The following is a 20,237-nucleotide window of genomic DNA, read 5'->3' as shown; positions in this document are numbered from 1 at the left end:
CTAACTAAAATCACAGAATAGCGTATCTAGACGCGAATCAAGCTACTCGTGAGAGAATAACGCGGTTTGCTTAGCTATGGTAGCAAAATGTTACCTCACTTGTAGTACCGAAGAAGTAGCGGAATATTAGATAATAACCTTTATAAAATAGTACTTCTATAGACATATTTTTTTCTTGATTTTAAAAAGAAAAATGAAATAATAAAATAGTTTTACAACTTAATTTAAAACAATTTATATTTTAATATTTTATGGATATATATGTTAAATTATTAAAACACCGTTAATAAAAAAGTTTAAATGAATTTATCGCATTTTTAATAAAATAAGAGAAGGGGGGGAATCTTATACATTAAACTTAAACTAAATAATAAAGAATTTAAAAATAACTGGTTACTCTTTTTAAAGTCTTATTAAATTATTTTGTATTTATTGGTATTTGGTCCTCAGCGGCTACTAAAGCGGCCATTAGCCACTTCCTCGTGTTGATGTTTCGAATTGACAAGTTAGGTTAGCACATGGCTTGACAGTTGAAGCTATTATCCTATAATTACCAGATTTACTGCTAAAATGGGCAAAGACAAACCAACCGGAGGAGGCAAACGTAGGGGCAAAAACAGAAAAGAGATAAAGCCCAAGTTTTTAAAGAAAAGGAAACAGGCCAGGTTGAAATTCAAGTCCAACTTTGATGCGACCTGTCGTTTGGTAGTGAAAAACTTGTCTTTTAAAACTACCGAAGAGAATATAAAACAGCATTTTGAGCCTTACGGAAAAGTGGTTGATGTGAAGTTGTTGAAAAAGAAGAACGGCGATATTGTGGGGACTGGATTCGTTCAGTTTGCCAACAATGAACAAGCCAAACAAGCTTTGCACAGCAGAAATGATCAACCGTTCTTAGGTATTGGTTCAGTTGATTAGACGCTGTATATATATAAATTGTTACTATATTTTAAACTATTTCTTATAGGACGATCTATACAGATTGAATGGTCAATCAAAAATGATGAATCTAAACAAAATAAACCCAAGGATACATCTGATGATATCGAAATTAAATCAGAATCTGACGACGATAACGAAGCAAGCAAATGTGAGTTTGATATTTATATTAACATTAATGATGTATAATGATTAATTTATTTTGATTTTTAGCTACAAAATCTGCAAATAAAGATGCAGACAAACAGAAAATATTAAGAAAAGCTAGGATAATAGTACGTAACATGTCTTTCAAAGTTACTGAAGAGTCTTTGAAAGAACATTTTAAAAGCTACGGTGAAGTTTTAGAAACCGTTCTACTGAAAAAACCTAGCGGAGAATTAGTCGGATGTGGATTTATACAATTTAATAATATTAAATCGGCTACAAAAGCAATTATGGAAACTAATTCTAAACCTTTCTTAGGTAAATTAAATATAAATTTATATATTATATTTCATTAATATTTTATTATTAAGTAATATATTTTTTTGTATTACATTTCTTTGAAAACTATAATATATTAAGCTTTGTACATGTATTCAACCAATAGTATAATTGTTTGTCTTTATTTTCAATTAGGTCGTCCGATATTTGTGGATTGGGCCGTTGCAAAAAATAAGTATATGTCTTATGTGACTCAGAAAGAAGACGAAGAGAAATATTTAAAGTACGAGGTTAAATCAGAACCTGAATCAGACGATGATGAAAAATCAGATCAAAAAACAGGGATTACTGATATTAGTATCAAGACTGAAAGTGGCAATGAATCTGACCATAGTATGGTTTCATTACAATATTTTAATTACTGTTTAAGATCACTATTCATTTAAATTCGATTTTAGGCGACAAATCAGATGATGATGCTTCGGATAAAGACAGCGATTCTGATTCAAATAATGAAAATGACGAAGAAGATAAAATTGATAATGATGATGAAGATAAGAGGTTTATATTTTATTTAATTTATTATATTTATTTATTCAATACACATAATTAATTTATAATTGCTATTTTTAGAGTTTCTGCTAATGATGCTGAAGATGGACTTACGATATTCTTTAAAAACGTGCCGTTTGGCGTTACGAATGACGATCTGAAGGAATTCGCAACTCAATTTGGCGAATTTAACTATGCTTTGGTCTGCGTTGATAAATTAACGGAACATTCTAAAGGCACTGCCTTTGTTCGATTTAAAGTATGTTTAATTAATTCATATATAATTATCAAATACCTGAGGTTAATGTATTTTTTTATAGAACAAGGAAGATGCTGATATGTGCTTTAGTGCCGGACCTGAAAAGTTGCATCTTCAGGGTCAACAGCTGCAGCCTTTATCTGCTGTATTTAGAGATAAGTCAAAAGGAAAAAGCACTGGAAAAAAAGAGCCTAAAGATTCTAGAAATTTGTATTTGATCAAAGAAGGATGTGAGTTTCATCATTTATTATCATCATTCTTTATATGATTGTTAAAATAATTATAAATATGTTTTCAGTAATTTTGGCTAATAGTAAATCAGCATTTGGGGTGTCGGCTTCAGATATGACTAAGAGGTTAGGTTTGGAGCAGAGAAAGTCAGATATGTTGAAGAATTTAAATAGGTATTATATTATAACTATTTTGTGTGTTCATAACCATTAAGTTTGATCTAATAGAAAAATTCCTTTATAGATTTATATCTAGATACAGATTGACGATTCATAATATTCCAGAGCGTTACAATGATGAAGAGTTGAGAAAACTTTGTTTAGAGACAACTAATGTTAAACCTTATGCTTTGAAAGAATGTCGGATAATGAGGCATATGAAGGGACCTTTTGATGAGACTGGAAAACCAATGTATATATCATATATTTTATTGTAAAAGTATCAGTTTCATACTCGATTTTTAATTTATTATGATTTTTTAATTTTAGGTCTAAAGGATTTGGTTTTGTTATGTTTACAAAGCACGAGTTTGCTTTAACCTGTCTTAGACGTATGAATAACAATCCAAATATATTCGATAAAAATAATGTAAGTAACTATGCTTTTTTTATATGAGGTGTGGTAGCTCTAGGGTTGCTCTAAAAAACATGTTAATTCTATAGACCAAAAATATGAACAGAAAAGTTCAAGCCTTCTATAATTTATATATAATTTTAATTTATAATTTTGATTTATAATTTTAAGGTTAATAATGGACATGAACTATTAATGTTATTAAAAAAGGAAAATATTAAATTTAATGAAATAAGTTATTTTAGAAATAACGGTTCTAAAGATTGCATTCAAAGTTTTTTGGGATATTTTAATTTATTTAAAATATAATAATTTATTTTTCAGAGACCTATAGTTGCATTCTCAATAGAAGATAAATCAGTTATAAATGCAAGGAAAAAACGTTTGCAAAAATCAAAGCTTAAAAATCCTACTTATATTGATAAAATGGAAAAAAGGACAGCTAAATCTGAAAATACTTTGGGTAAAACATTTAAGAATAAATTCGAAAACACCAACAAAAATGAAGGCCCAAATATTAGTGCTAAATATGGTAGAAAACTAAATAAAAAACCACAAAGTACGATTAAAATGGGCGATGGAATGGACGATTTTGTCGGCGAAGCCGGAAAACCGGGAGCTGTTTCAAAAATGAGAAGTAGATACAAGTTAAAGATGCAGGCCAATATGCATAAGGATAACCTAAAGCAGGAGAAGAAGCAGCAGAAATTGTCGAAGAATAGCAAGAAGATATCAAGCGCTAAAACGAGAATCAAACAACCGAGACAAAAGATGAACGAAGGACAACGGAATATGGGAAAGAAAGTCGCCGAGCAGAAAAATGAGAAGAACTTTTCTGACATGGTCAATAAATACAAAAGTAAATTGGTTAATGTTTCTACGGAACATAAAGTCAAATCAAAATGGTACGAACAGAGTTAATCTTACGAGTAATTTATTATTGAATGAAATGTAAATAAATTTAAGCAATAAAATACTTTAAAAATTAAATATTGTATCAAGTATTTTACACCAGTGGTCCAGATAGAACTCAAATTAGTTCGAAAGAGCTTCACATACATATAGAAAATGATTCTTTGGAAAGAGTATACAAATATAACTTTAATAAATGTCAAAGCGTCGATGGGATTTAACAAAAGTTTTAAAATACTTATATGTAATATATACTTTGCTTAATTTAAAAATAATACATCTGTATTATGTAACGTTTTTTGATAATGAGTGAACTTTAGTTTGCATGAAAGTATCGTATGTAACATTTGGTGAGGTGATCCATGGTGGGGTTGTGTTAATTTTTTCCTTCAGGGTCCTTCAGTACAACCGAGCAAAATTTGTAACATGGCTTTAAATCAGGGTAGGGAAATCTTTTTTTATGTCAAGGGCCATTTGGATATTAATAAAATAATCCCTGGGCATCTCAAAATTCTCAACTACAAAGTTATCAATTAAAAAAAAAGGTAATTTTCTTACCCCTAATGTGATGACTGGAGCACTTCTTTTTAGTGAGGCGTGTAATCTTAGCTGGTATTGATGTTGCTACTCGCAAATGCATTTCTAGGTTTGCGTTGGTTAGTTTCGAGCGCAACTGACTGCCATGGTAAGTTTTGAAAATAACTGCTCGTAGAACACAGATGCATATTTCAATGCACGTCTCTTCAAAGTGGGAAATTTATCATTGCTTATGTAACGTTTATAGAACTCGAGCAGTGGGAGGTTGTTGTAACTAACTCTCAGCTTTACAGCTGAATAATTTCGAGCTGTAGGTTATCAGGTACATCAGCCGGTTCCACATTGAACGTTGTAGCAAAGATGTTCGATTCCATTTGCTTACTTTTCGCGTCCTTGAATCTTTCATTAAATGCCTCGATTAGTTTCGCTTATTCAAGTGTCTCATAAGGATTTTGTTCTTCCAGAGTGGGAAAATGCACCGTGTTGTTCCTTTCGAGTTGCACTTTCCACAATTTTAATTTAGCTTCAGATGATTTCATGTTTGGAAGCAGAGAGCTGAGTAGCTGATTAGGGCCCTGCAGCTTCACATTCAGCTCCCGAAAGATATTTAGTAAAATCTCATTAGCATATTTCTACGACTTAGCCACCGAACTTCACAGTGATAAATTCACAAAAATTCTCCGAAAACATAAATCTTCGGCAGCCAGCTGATTGTAATCCGTAACTTTTTACTAACAGAAGTGTTTATAGTCAAGCATATTAATAAAAACATCATTCAACAATTGAATTTCATTTTTTAATGTAAAAATATTTCTAGAAATTGGTTGATTTATTGAATTTTGAGTCCTATCTGCGACGGGCCAACTCAAATGAGTTTGGTCAAATGGTACAGTAAATATATATGTAATTATTGGAACTCGGGATTCATCGCGATTTAAACTTATATTGTTAATTGTAATATAGAAAAGTAAGTTTAAATCGCGATGAATCCCGAGATTCCAATAATATTAATACTCGCAAACCTCTTAAAGAACAGATATGTAATTAAATATATTATATTTTATATGTATGTACATAAATATGAATAAGAGTTCCGCTACATAAATTCTTATCAATCAATAATGTTTATATAATTATAATTATCACTTGAAGATTAGAAATTACACATATAAACAAATGTCTAAAGGTTAATATATATAAAGAAGTTATTAAATAATTATTAGTTTTAAACGTAGCTGTTAGTTTATAATTATTGAATAACTTAAAAAATATATATTTTATTTCATTTGTCACGAATGTGTAATTATGACCCCTAATGATAAGTAAAATATAATTGGTTAGGTCATCTTATTGTGTTGTCATGTGGTGCTATTTTATTTAATTGTGTCTCATTCCTTGGACAGTATTTTACATACTGTCCAAAAAGAGATCTAAATTTTTCAAAATATATGTACATAATTATATGCTTCATGGTATTTATATCCAAATTAAAAAAAATATGTCAGAGTTTATTTTAACATTTGTAGAGCAAGTTTTTAAAATAAATTTAGTGGTGTTGTCTGAACTTTCCTACCAAAATTAGAAAGTAATATTTAAGATTAGAATACTTTTATTCATAAATATTAGAAATAGGTGACTAATTCGAATAATGTCATATATATTCAGGAGAATCAATATTTTGAGAAATGTAGTGAGAAATTTATCGGTCCTATTTTTGAAGATCTTTTTGTTATAATAAGTACTTTCATGTTAGAATACATCGTTTAAATACGGGTGCTTCATGCTACACTCCTTCTGGTCATATTAGAACACAAAATAATTTAAATACGCAAACAATAAACACCACATACAAATACCATAACCGTTTGTCACCACTAAACAATGTACTGTACTCATCAAAGTGTAATACGATATATTGGCTTTTGTCACTTTGCCGAGAATTTCCTGATCCATCATCAGTATTGAGTAAAGAATTAGATACATTTAAAGGACTGAAGGGTATTTGCTTTAGGGGTAAATAACGCTTTATCGTAACATATTTTAACTTATTATGTAATACATCGATATTTAGATTGTAATCCCAAAGGCTTGCAAACTTGGGAACAAAATTTTTTATTTTTTTTATTCACTTATTACGACTATGATTAATTTATGGATCATACTCATGCTTTACAGAGGCGTACATTAAATAAATGGAGTTTGACCACATCTAATTGGCTATGCTGCTCGCAAAGAATAAATACAAGGATGTGCAAACTCAAATACAAACATCAGCTTTTAAAGAAACATGATACATCTTTCTACATATTAAACGAGGTTCATTTTACCTAATTTTTATATTACAATAATGAACCGATATCTAATCATAATTTTCCATGATGTTGTAGCATATACAGAGTGATCCAATTCAAGTTTCTTATGTCGGTAGCACTGTAAATCAGACAGCTGTCAATAATCACGCATGTGCAAAGTGGCAAATGTTAGTTTGCAACGACACATTTACGAAATGAATCGCTTAATTACCGCTCAACGTGTTTAATTGTTCTACAGAAATAACAATTCTGTAGAACAATGTATTGAAATTTACAGGAGGGTTATGGTAAATTTCATCGTCCTATTGAGCGTACAATTCGCAACATATTGAAAAAATTAAAGAGACTGGAAGTGATGGGAAAAAGGTAAGGCATGCCGTATAAAATTCAGATAATACACAAACTGAATGACAGAGACCATGGACACCGAATAATTGCAAATAGGCAAATTAGGTGATAAAGCTGCAGGAAGTTGATGAAGCACACTTCCACCTCGCTGGGAATCTTAATAAGCAAAATTGTTGTATATGGGGCGAGTCCTCATCTAATTCACAAGAGATCATAGCATGCCCATAAACGTGACTAATTGTGCTATAGTTGCATGAAACTCGATTATTTTTGGTATGGACACTAAATTGCAACAAGATGGCGCAACTTGTTTTGCGTCAAAAGTTCCTATGTCGCATTATTTCACGTTTTGGTGACGATAACTGGCCGTCAAGATCATGCGATTTAGCGCCGATGGATTTTTTTGAGGGTCGTGTATACGCCGACAAACTCGAAATGTTTGACCACCTAAAAACCATCACCCGGCAAGTTATAGTTGAGATACCACCCGAAATGAACAAAAAGTAATCGAATATTACATAGAAAGAATTACCGTCCAGAGACGGCCATTTAATTAATATCATTTTTCATGTCCTTAAATTTTTGTATGTGTATTTTTTAAAAGTTCTGAATCTAAAGTTTGATCACCATTTATTATATTCATCACCATATCAGCGTATGCCACATGGAATCTGAATTATTAAAATAAATATATTGCGCCAATAATTTTTGCTATGTAAGATAAATGGCTTAATTAATCAGGCCAAAATTAGTCGTGCGTGGATTTAAGAGCAAACAGACCTGTTTAAAATTGATCAATGTATCTAAACTATAGGTTTTACGCGATAACGCGATATTTTGAGCGCGTCAGCGAAATGTAACTGTCAATGTACATTGTGTTTTATATATATTCTCATACACAATTATCATTTTTAACGAATATTTTATTATTATAATTCCTAAGAACTAACATTTAGAACAACCCTACATCAAAATAGAATACATTTATCAAACCGATGTGTTAAAAAAGGAATTAGGAATTTGCAAAAAAATCCAAATCGTTTCGCCCTTGTCAATGACATCCCATTGCTCATAATATTAAGTGTATAAAACTGGTCTAACAAGTTTAGAATTTTCATGTATATGTAAATATGAATAATTATTTTGGAGCATTCTTTTATTGATTATTTTTTATAAATTTAATTGACCCGTAATTTTTAATTATGTAAATGTTGACACGATAATGTCGTGTCAACACTCGGTTCTCGGTTGTAGCTGGTCTAGGTCGTGCTCCGCGTGCTCCCATTGTGAACTTGCATTGTTTATAAAAAATATGAGCATATATCAAGATTAAAATTTTATTGTTGTAAAAAAATGAATGTACGTTTAGAAGCGAGCTGTTCCAAATCGAACGTTTGGTACATGAACGAAGCTACTCCTTTGATTCCAAAGCATGGAAACATAGAACCGACCTACAGAATATGCGGATTTGGTAAGTAGTATTATTTTTTTAATAAATGGTATAGGTTAAAACTGCACAAATATCTAGTTACAATACAGAGCAAGTTGCATAATATCAGATGACCATAAATTCCTGAAACAGAAATGTGACAAATGTTAGATTTTTTTAATGATTATAAGCATATATTATTACACATAAATGTTACTTCTACAGGTGTGCCAAAAGTCATATTACTATTGAATTTTTAAATGGTGATGTAACTTTTAGCCTAACCTATGAACTCAAACTCAGATTTGCCAAATATGTTTATTACACTTTAAAATGGGAGTCAAATATTTATAATTCACTGCAAAAATGTTTTAACTATAAAGTTTACATGTTTTTGCCATAAATATGTGTAGTTTAAGTATGTTTTTTTTTATTATAAAGAGGTTAAGAAGGAGTGAAATTGTTGTTATGGCACACAAATCTGTTAAGTAACTATAAAATGAATTTGAGTAAGCTATTTGTAATGAACAATCGCATTTTAATTTATGATTTTGTACAAATACTTTTACCTACAATTGAACGTATGTTTTTAAGTATAGAACTAATGACTGCAAATAAGTAGGTGATTAAAAACAAAATAAATTAATTGCTCTTTCACTATTTTATCTAATTATTATATTTAAGAATATTTCAATACACCCTAAAAATATGTTTATATCATAATATCAGGATAACTATTTAAATAAAATTTTTATACTGGTCTTGTAGAATGAAATATGACTAATGTTCTTTTGTATTTTATGTTGCCATATCATTTTTTTGAGCCATGTCTGCATTTTGAGTATGATTTTTTTACAAAAAAATTACAAATTAGTCTGATAAAGACTAGCTGTACTATTAACAAGTCTAAACTTGGACTTAATAAAAAATAATTATATTAAAAAGCAATGTAATTCATTGTAAGAAGTAATGTAAATAAAAAGTAACTCCCTTAACTTTTTTTCTTAAATATCTCTCAAACATTTTTTTTATATAAAATATAGACAAAATTTATATTTTTATTAATGGGACATAAAATATATTGTTCCATTTGAAACTATTTACATGGTCAACTTATATTTAGTACAAATAAAGAACTGAAGAGATACAATGTCTTATCGATAAAAACATATAGAGTGACAAGTATTCTAATCAAACAATATCTCAATTTTTGTAATACTAATCATACAACTGAAAAAATAGCGTTTGTTTTGTAATTGATTTAGTCGGTAATGCAGATATCTGTTGCACTATATATGAAATATTATTTTTCAATTGGTTTGAAGCTTGGCTATTATTTTTATTGACTTATTATAAAATAATATAGTTTTTTTTGGATCTTATGACGGATTTTTTCTAATTAATCTTTACATATTATATTTATCATTTATATCGATAATAAATTTATTGTTTAGTAAAAATATCAATCAAAGTTACATTAAAATATTAACGACGTTTTTTATCTGAAGTGCATTGAACAACTCAGATTTGCGATTAATAAAAAATGTATAAGTAAGATAACCGTTTGAGTGTCGTTCGTTTTGGACATGTCTAAAAAATAACTATGTCATGGGGTCAAAATTATGTATGATACATAAAAAGTTACATACATTTTTATATAACTATGCAAAATATATATTGTTTATTTAAATGTGGTTTAAATATATTTTATCATCGATTCATTGATTTGCATCGATCAAACTGGTATCTAGATATTACGTGTTTTCAAAAAATTCCTATTGTTTACTCAATTTGCTTGAATAGATTTTTCCTGTTCATTGAATATAAAATAAGTTTTAGAGGTTTTTATATTAAATTAAATGTAAACATAATAAAAAAGAGGTATTTTTGATCGCGACCATAGAATTATATCGAATCGAGAGCAAATAAACTATTGAGTGTTAACCAAAGAGTTGTTCTCTTTATTTATTTTTTAGTATATTTATAATTAACATCAATACATTTAGAAACTAGTTTATTGATTATTATGACACAAATCTCTTTTTGGCACCCAACGCGCGCAGAGCTTCTGATATTTAGGTAACCGCATAGTAATTTTAACAAACCAAATATATTTAATGAATCAAAAAGTATAATTTTAATAAACACAAGGACAGTAACTTTCTTTATCAATATGATTTAAGATCAACGTTTCATTTAGGCATGATATACGATTAACTTGCACTGAAATCTGAAATCTCTAATTATTTCTGAACGTTTATCACTGTATTACAAAGATCTTAAATGACGCACGCTTTTTATCTTTATTATTCGGTTAATATAATTTTAAGATAAATTACTTTATTCGAGTTTCATCTGCATATTTTTTTAGATTACATGTACTCATTGGTATTTGTGTTTTTTACTTACATTTTTTAATCAATCAAAATTGATAACTGATTATATCTATTGCTTTGTTTCATTTAATAATGCAATCGAATTAAAAATCTCAAAATTTTGGCAGACGCGATATTTTTTCGACGAATCAGAGCGGCGGTTAAACCTGGATTACAAATATTATTTTATTTATTACAAAAAACACGTAATAATTTATTGCAAATAAGAAACGGTACTCAAAACGGATTATTTCTGAAAATCACTCGATTAGTCTATTACATTACCTCACCACAAACGTTTTATGTGTGATTAACAGATAACAATAAATTATTAATGGATTTACGTTAGAACTATCGTATTTTATTAATACTTGAAATCGTTACATAAGATCAATGTATTTATGTATTTTTTTGCTTAATGAGCAAAGTTCATATGTACGTAAGAAATGGACTGATATGTTATTACATATTGGCCTATTACCTAAAATCTGACATATATATATAGATACATATTTATAAATATGTCAGATTTGTGGTACACAATTGAAGATAAGTATATGAAATAGTGCCAATGTCAACTTTCTTGAAATTGGTTTTATTGTCGAAATGGATAGTGCTGGGCATTCTCAACAAGCTCCGCTAAGGAAAAAGTCGTAAAACCAGCATTGTTTATAAAAAAAACAACAAATCTCCAAACATTTTGTATGAAGAACTATTAATGTTCTGAACATTGGTGGTTCTTCACAATAAGCTGACAAAGTAATGGATGTATAAATTTAAAACGTTGAATGATAATATATGTAGGTCTTCTTTCTCGATTTGCATTTAAATTTAAAAAGGGTAAAATAATCAATTACATATTTTTACTCATATTTAGTTTAAATATAAATAATTTTGTATAAAAGGTTATATTTCTTGTTTCTCTGATGCGAGTTACAGACACAACTGTCGCTCTTTTCTTACACATGAGGATTGAGTAGCTCATATTACAAAAACGCCGCAAAAACAGAAGAGCAAACGCTTCATGTGCATACACAAAACATATAATCTCTTGTCTGTGTGTGCATATCATGTTTCTGTTACATAAACAAAATTTTAAACATTTTTATAATATGAAGTCAAAAACCTACAGACACCTATTTATCTGAAATGATTACGGTGAAACTTGTAGCTAGAGGACGATTTCGAAAAAAATTAACTTTTAATAACTGTTATGCATAATGCAAATTTTAAATGTGATGTAAGTATATAAATTATTAAATGTACTTATCTAACATCACTTTTAACATTGTCATCAATTTTGGGTTCGACTTGACGAGGGAAGAACATAATAATTTATATGCAGGCATTTTTTTCTATATTAGATAGTGAAGCTGACTCGAGTGATAATGGTTAACGCTATACATTTATAAAATTGTTTTTTCTTACAATTTTCTGAGCATTTTAATATATTTTATTTTATTTCTTATTTTACACGTTTTTTATTTAGTATAAATGCATGCATACATTAAGTATGCATGCATGTATACATTAAATAATGTTAAGCTTAAGTGGTTAATATGAGCAAATTGTAAATAAGTATGTACATATATTAAAAAATATTGGAAAAACATCCAATGTAAAAAAATGCCCGAAAAACAACGAATGTCCAAGTTGCTTTTTATTTTTCATCTTTATTTTTGTATGGGTTAATTTATTTATAATATAAATTTATCAAAAAAATAATTCGAGTACCGCTCGCATGTTTCACTATATTTATATTGATAATTATTGTTTTTATATATCAAATATTCTAATTATATTATTATCCCTTGCTATGTTACTTGTACTACCATCCAGCATAGGTGCTCATATTTTGTAGAAATTTGCGACTTGTAGATTTTTTTGTTTGTGTATCTTTGATTATTGTTTCTTTTTACAATTCCAAGTAAATCTTATCGACCAGATAATATCAAAACGTCGCTCAACAGAGATGCGAAATAAAAAGGGTCAATCATCTGCTAAAGAAAACTAACACTGTTTAATATAAAACATGTGATAAATATAACTGTCTGTAAAAATCTTATAAACACTGATAATTAGAAAAACATTATAGCATAAAAAGTACATTATTACTGCGTAATATTATTCTTATATGATATCTTACGCCAATAACCTTACTTAAGTTAACCTCCCCACAACATTATATTATTATATTATTCTCCACTTTTAAGCACGGAGATTCGTTTTCAAAAAATACATTTTTTCTGGTATTTAATTTTGTAATACTAAAAAAAATGTAATTACAAAGTAAGGTCGATTTTTGCCCCAATGCCGGTATTACCGAATACCGATATTATTACCGAGTTGCAATACAGGTAGCACAGATACCGGTATTGCAATTCCTAGCTAGAACCACCATCATTTCTGTATCCAAATTGGGTGTGCAATTTGTTTTAAAACAATTAGATTTATGTCCCTCGAATTTGTTTAGAACTAAAGTGCTATTGACTTGCTTCAGCGGTTTTTAAATTGTGATCCTCGAAACAATTTTAACAGTAATAAAAAAAAAAATGAAACAAAATATAGATGAGAGTGAATTAGATGATGAAGCAGCAATCTTGAAATTGTGATGAGTATTTATCATTTGGATTTACTTATATCTGCAATCAAGATTTCGAAAGAACTGTCTTATATGTCACGAATATTTATCAATCGATAGTATGTAACCTGACAATCTCTGTTGTTTGGAAATGAAACAATGTGAACATATTAGCAAATCTGTTAATTTTTTTAAATAAAAAAACGAGATTGCTTAAAGCAAAACACAACTGGTTGTATCAATAAAAAAAGCAGTAAAAGCATCATATGAAGTATCCCTATTAAAAGCAAAAACTGGTAAACCCCATAATATAGCAGAGCAACTAAGTCTTCCTGCTACAAAAGTAAAAACAAATACAAAATATAGTCAATATTAATAGCTCAATAGAATTGGATGAGAATATCGACGTCTCTAATAATGCCAATTTATTAGCAATTATTAGACATTAATTTTAATATAAAATACAAAAGTACTTGTTATATTAAATCTGAGGCCATATTTAATAGTTTAAATCATTTTATAACCCAAAATAAAATCGAGTGGGCAAAATATGTTGGAATTTGCAATGTCAGAAATCATATAATGCCAGGAAAAAAATGGATTAATTGCTTTTATTATAAGTGTAGCATGTAAAGTCATTGCTGTATACACAGGAAATCATTAGCATCCTAAAATATGTCAACACATTTGATAAAAAAAACATTGGATGAAGTTGTCAATTTCATTTTAAGGCTTGTCCACTAAATTACCGAGTTTTTAAAGTTTTGTGCAGAGATAGGAAGTCAACATACACATCTATTATTACACAAAAGTATGTTGGTTGTCATGTGGAAAAGTACCCAAACGCCTTTTTGAGCTTTGTTATGAAATACGATTATTTTTAATGGATACGCAATTTTAGCGATTTTTCTGTTAACTAAGGTTATTTAATTGAGTGATTTTTTTATTTATTTTAATGAACTGAATTTGAGCCTTCAAGGTGTAGCTGCAAATATATTTAAGGTTGAAGATAAAACAGAAGCGACTATAAAAATGGATCCGAAACGCATTAATAACTGTGTATATGAGTTTTTTCCAACACTCGAAGATTTTATAGAAACTTTCAATAAAGAGCTGGTTCTGAAAAGTAGTTTTAGGAATTATTTTCCCTGTCCTAATTCTGGCAACAATTGGATTATCCATTCAACATAAAACTTTTCAGATCCAATTATCCTGCACTTGCAATTAAAGCACTCCGCTGGCTTACATCATATAAGCAAATGTGTATTTCGAAGCAAATAAAAAAACCGTTGGACCGCATTTTAACAAAAAATGGCCAGACACGAATATTGCTAGCGCGTATGTAGTACCACTGAATTGCACATTCCATATTTACACAATCTCAAATGAAAATTAAATAATATATTATGTATAATACATAAACTAAGATTCTACAATTTGTTTTTTCTCAGTGGCTAAAAACAGAGTCACGCAAAATTAACGTGACAAGGCTGAATACAAATAAAACAATAATAATTTCAGAAATAAAAAAATAAAAAATGCACGCTGAATAATTATAATAATAGTGAAAAAAGCAATAAGGTAATAATATCGAGAAAAAAAACAAACCACAAATACATGTTATAAATGTACATACCGGCAGTGCCCCTCATGGTGATCGACCAATCACAAGAGGAATTAAGAGAACGCAATAATATCGCGTTGACTGTTGAAAATAAAAAGACTAGTTTCGCCACGAATCATCGGAATTAGTCATATTATCGAGGACTGAAAGAGATGTTGAACTTTCCTGATCCCGCACTCACTTACCTCACTGCGGAGCTACGCCGAATCGACCAATACGACTCTTAGAAGCCAATGAAATTACAACATATCGTGCGATTACGACGCATTTTGTCACCACAGTCAACGCAAAGCGTTACACATTCCACGGTCTTATTTATTTTGTATTAAATCAATTAAATTTTTTTCTGCTAACGTTTTTTCTTGAAATCAAATAATATTATACAATAAGTGTTATAATAACACAAATAATCTAATTAATTTAAAAAATGTAAGTATTATTTTATTCTTAGCAATAGTTTAGTAATTTTTATTAAGTTATAATATAATACTAAATATATATTATATTTTTTTTCCTTAAAATATGTGCAAGTATTATATAAAAAAAATCAGGTAATTTTTTTTATTTTCTTTTTAAAATATTTTATTTAAGCCTCGCAGCTAATTATTTTTCAAAAATCCTTTTTTGTAACTAATTGCTCATTTTTAATTACAATTTCATAAATATAAAATTTGCTCTTTTCAGTAATACTATTAAAGCTATTTTATTTGGAAGCATAAATGATAAGACACGTGTATTATTTGATAGCTGTCGTTCAACTTAATTTATGTGTAGAATTTCCGCAACAAATGACGAACTTTTTTATTGTGAATATTTTAATATAAAAAAACACATGTCACAATCATTGGCACGTCTTTAATATTAAACAAATAAAAAAGACGCAATTTTAATATTTGATTTGTGACAATGCAAACATTTTCGTTCAAATATTATCACCATCTTGGTGGAAGCTTATCTTGAAGGTATGATTGTACCATTTTTTTTGCAAATTCCGTAGTTCGGATGTTTGGCATATCTCAGTTCAAATAACAGCCTGCTCTTGAAATTAAGCCATATCAATTGTCATTCTGTCATTTTTGTTAAAATACATCGATATGTGTAATCTCCAATCACTTATATCAACGTGAATACGTAAATAATGATAATATTATATCGCGATTTTTGAGTCAACAGTCACCGGGCGGTAAATGTTACAGTAACAATCAGATAATATACTAATAGGGAATAATTTCCCCATTTTGTATTTTCTAATGTTTACTTAACAATTACATAAAAAGGTATATAAGGCAACTGAAAACTATTACATGTAATTCATTTTCTAAGAAAATGTGTTTGGCGATACGAAAGATAAAAAAGGGTATACGAAAGAACGAGGAAAATAATTATATATACAAACAGATTTCTTAAAAAAATTCCTCGAATTTAATTTTTTATTGTTTTTATTCCTAATAAAAATTAATAATGTATTTTCTATTACGATAAAAAAATTATATCTTAAAAAATATTGCAAAAATAAAGTTATTTTAGTATCAAGAACTAAACATTTCCTTATATTTTAACAGCTATATGTAAGTCAGCCAATACGTTTTTGTATTTAAATACAAGTATGAATTTATTTAATCTTGATTTATAGATAATTTGGAATCTGCTTTTTTAATTATTATACCGGAGATTCTTAGGGAAAAATTACCTTTTATTTTTATAGATTATTATAATTATTATCAATAATCATGGATTAAATTATTAAAATTTTAATATTTTTTCTCCTTGCAAAATATTTAATTAACGCATTTTTACCATAACTGATATACTATTTGAAACTTTACGGATGAATATCGTGATAATTAATTAAAATAGAGGTCGTTCATATTAGGTATTGAAAATTCTCTAATAATGAGCTACTTCAGCGCATAGAGAATATCCTATTTAAATTCAACTAAAAATATGTATCTACCTGATTTAAATATGATACATTTTCGATAAAAAATATCAGTTTTTTTCTTTAAACTGAAATATTATATACTCAATCTTTGTGTGTATATTATAATACACGTAAACAAAGGAAATATATTTATTTATAATAATAAAATAAAATTGAATTTGCTTCATTGCTTTCTGAGCCACCGTTAATGCGTTCTGTTGTTTCGACCAATGAAAAATAAGCATTCAAATATAAAACAAGATGGCCGACATCAACGTGACAACAGTTTTAAATAATTATTATTTATAAACAAAATTTTGCTACGCGACAAAAATTTTCATTAATTCTTCTCATGTGCGATTTGTCTGAATCTAAATAATCGGATTACAAATTAACTAGGTATGTTATAACTATAAAAATGAAATATACACATGTGTGTAAGGATTATAAGAATACATTGATTAAACTAGATAACAACCATAAAACAATCTTCGTAATGAAATCTTCAAATTTTGAATTCCCGTCGACGGGCTCCGAGGCCGAAAAGTGAGTTTTTCCTTTTATAAATAATCGGATTGCAAATTAACTAGGTGTGTTATAACTATGAAAATTAAATAAACACATATTATGTTTAGGATAAGAAGAATACATTGATTAAATCAGTTAAATAATCATGAAAAAATCTTCGTAATGAAATCTTCAAAATTTGAATTCCCGTCGCTGGGCTCCGAGGCCGAAAAGTGAGTTTTTCCTTTTATATTACATAAACATTATCATTGTTTCCGATTTATTGCACATATACGTTAGATTTTAAGAATTAAAATAAACCAGGTACGTTTTAAACGTGAACGTGTAATATACCCCTAGTATGTATGAGGATTGAAAGTTAATGTCGATCAAATCGGCGCTGTCGCAGTGGGAATGCTATATATTTATCAGCCAACGGACAGCTTATAAATGTGTAGTTTCTTGGATGTTATCTACTAAACGACATTTTATAATGATATAAATATGTGATTGGATACCTGGAATAATCGATAGCCAAAATATCTATGAGTGGGTTATTTTTAATTCCGATGTAGCAAAATCTGTATTTACATCATGGTTTTATATCAATTTTTCTTCTGTGCAGTCATTTCTCTTTTGGAACAGCCAAATTCAGGATTTTCAGTTACATCAAACTTATGTAGTATGTTCTTTATAAAAAAGATTATACTTGCTGAGAGTGACTCCCAACGTTTTGTTTATATATACCAATTCTACGTTGTCGTCATATAGGTCATCAAATTGTTCTATCACTGCTTCTGAAAAATAATTAAAAACAATAAGAGTTAAACATTGAACACGTTATTACTACTAATATAATCCATATATGAAATTGAAACGACAACTGAAGAACAAAATTAATAGAAGTTATCGTAGAGGATTAAACACGTAGATTGGCATCACTTCTTAAACTGATAAGTTGTACGTCATAATTTAAGTGTTTGCCATACGTAAATGTTATTAGATCTTTCATTGTTTCTTAAAATTAACTGTAAACGATACTATATAGTGTAATCGATGATTCAGTTGCTTGTGATATTTCTTTAATAAATTTCAAAAATCTTTATAAAACAAAGATTGATAATTTAATTATGACAACACTGATTAAGCCAGCTATTTTTATCCAAAGTATTTCTTCACTTTTTCCCCAGAAAAATTCTTTGACTTAATTTAAGTCATTGGTGCATAAAGATCGACCGTTTGACATTGATTGTGCAAATAACCGATGGCACTTTATTCGTTTTCAATGCTTGCGATTTGTGAGTAAAAATTTGACATTTCATAGGAAGCGCATTTTTCAATTTTCCGTTCAAGCGCGTCGCTTTGCGGCCATGCCCTATTTAAATCGCACGCTTCATTAATTATTTTTTTATTCATCCCACATACTATCGATCTCGCCGATATCAATAATAATAATCGCAGCGTATCTCGAGCGCTTGGGAGTTTTCAAAATATAATCAAACTCGATGCACCCTAAAGCCGCGTGGTGGGGGGTTAATTATTTAAACAAATCGCGTGCGCAACGAAAGTTTATTCCGTGGTTGATCGCCGCGGAGTTCGTACCGTTGAATCGATCATAGGTTTGCGTTTTTAGATCGAGTTGAAAAAATATAAATATTGACACACATCTGAGAGGCGCGCTCTTTTAAGCGAGAGCAAATCTTCGTTAAAAAGGGTTATTAGTGTGTTATTTTATAAATTAAAAAAAAGTGAATATTTTGCCAACAATCGGTGAAAATGTTGAGCGGTTTCAAGGAACGCGTAATTGGTAAGTTTCAGTTAAAAATATATTAGCGATTATATTTATATATATAATACTATGTATGCAAACATTAGAAAATCGATCGTTGGCCTTGTTTAATTATTGTGTTTCTTTTTTGCAATAGAGTTATAGCGATATTTAACGTTACAAGGAGAGTGAGTGGAAATTGCTAAAACACTTTACGAATGTTATAACTATGTAAATTATAATTTAGCTGTTATATCGTAGTATAGTATTATTTAATGGCAATTGCTTAATGTTCTAATAATATATTTTTAGTTATTTTTACACAATATAAAAATCTGGATATCTTTGTATTCATAAAAAACGATGTTCTTAAAAATATGTTCATAATAGATTTATCTTCACTATTTTATTATACAATTTTAATAACATTATAAATCTGATATGATAACGACTCACTAAATTCCTTTTTTTAAATTGAATGTAGATAAGCAAAGTAAGTCACTTGTCTAATGCTTGTTTGTCTTGTTTTTCTTGAACTTTCCGATAGTATAAACCTGAAACTTTGCTCACTGATTATTGAAGTGCTATTTCTAATCTTTTTCGATACCTCAATGCTTGTTAAGTCTTATGTTTTCACCTTGACATAATGTTTTGCTCTTCAAATTTGACATTTTTGCTCTTGGTCGTATTTTGGTGCATATGCAAATGAATGGACATCACAATAACCAGTTTTTGCAATGGAACACGTTTCCGTTCGATAAACGTTATTATGTGTCAAAGTTGTATATTATCTTCGAGCGTTTTAGTTACTGTCAGCTTTCATGTCATTCAACAATAAATGCTATACAATTATTATTAAAGGGCATTTAACGACACAAAAGATCCGGGTGTATGACATTATTAACCATGTGAAGAGATGTCAATTAAGAGCATTGAAAAGTAT

At 28.9% G+C, this 20,237-nt stretch overlaps 2 protein-coding genes across 3 annotated transcripts in view; both read left to right on the top strand.

Annotated features, from left to right (window-relative positions):
- Positions 1-474: 474 nt before the first annotated feature.
- On the top strand, positions 475-3,970 carry LOC148235083 (RNA-binding protein 28). The gene is made up of 11 exons (XM_088185658.1): positions 475-898; positions 968-1,090; positions 1,153-1,404; positions 1,561-1,758; positions 1,824-1,926; positions 1,999-2,176; positions 2,238-2,406; positions 2,475-2,580; positions 2,651-2,818; positions 2,896-2,995; positions 3,305-3,970. Exons 1-11 carry the CDS (start codon positions 571-573, stop codon positions 3,899-3,901), a joined length of 2,322 nt encoding a protein of 773 aa, XP_088041784.1. The 5' UTR covers positions 475-570; the 3' UTR covers positions 3,902-3,970.
- Positions 3,971-8,333: 4,363 nt separating this feature from the next.
- Positions 8,334-20,237, top strand: part of LOC148235082 (dietary and metabolic glutamate transporter-like) — a 37,982-nt gene continuing 26,078 nt past the window's right edge. The window contains exon 1 of one of the 2 annotated variants that reach the window (XM_088186271.1): positions 8,334-8,560. In XM_088186271.1, coding sequence (XP_088042397.1) covers positions 8,443-8,560 — 118 coding nt within the window. In that variant the 5' untranslated portion in view covers positions 8,334-8,442. Of the gene's footprint in view, positions 8,561-19,093; positions 19,334-20,237 lie in introns of those variants that run through there. The other variant, XM_088186272.1, reaches the window with a different exon arrangement.

Source organism: Plectrocnemia conspersa, unplaced genomic scaffold, assembly GCF_051122295.1.
Source record: "Plectrocnemia conspersa isolate PC_06_02 unplaced genomic scaffold, ASM5112229v1 ptg000005l, whole genome shotgun sequence".
Lineage (NCBI taxonomy): Eukaryota > Metazoa > Arthropoda > Insecta > Trichoptera > Polycentropodidae > Plectrocnemia > Plectrocnemia conspersa.
This window is presented reverse-complemented; position numbering and strand designations above follow the sequence as displayed.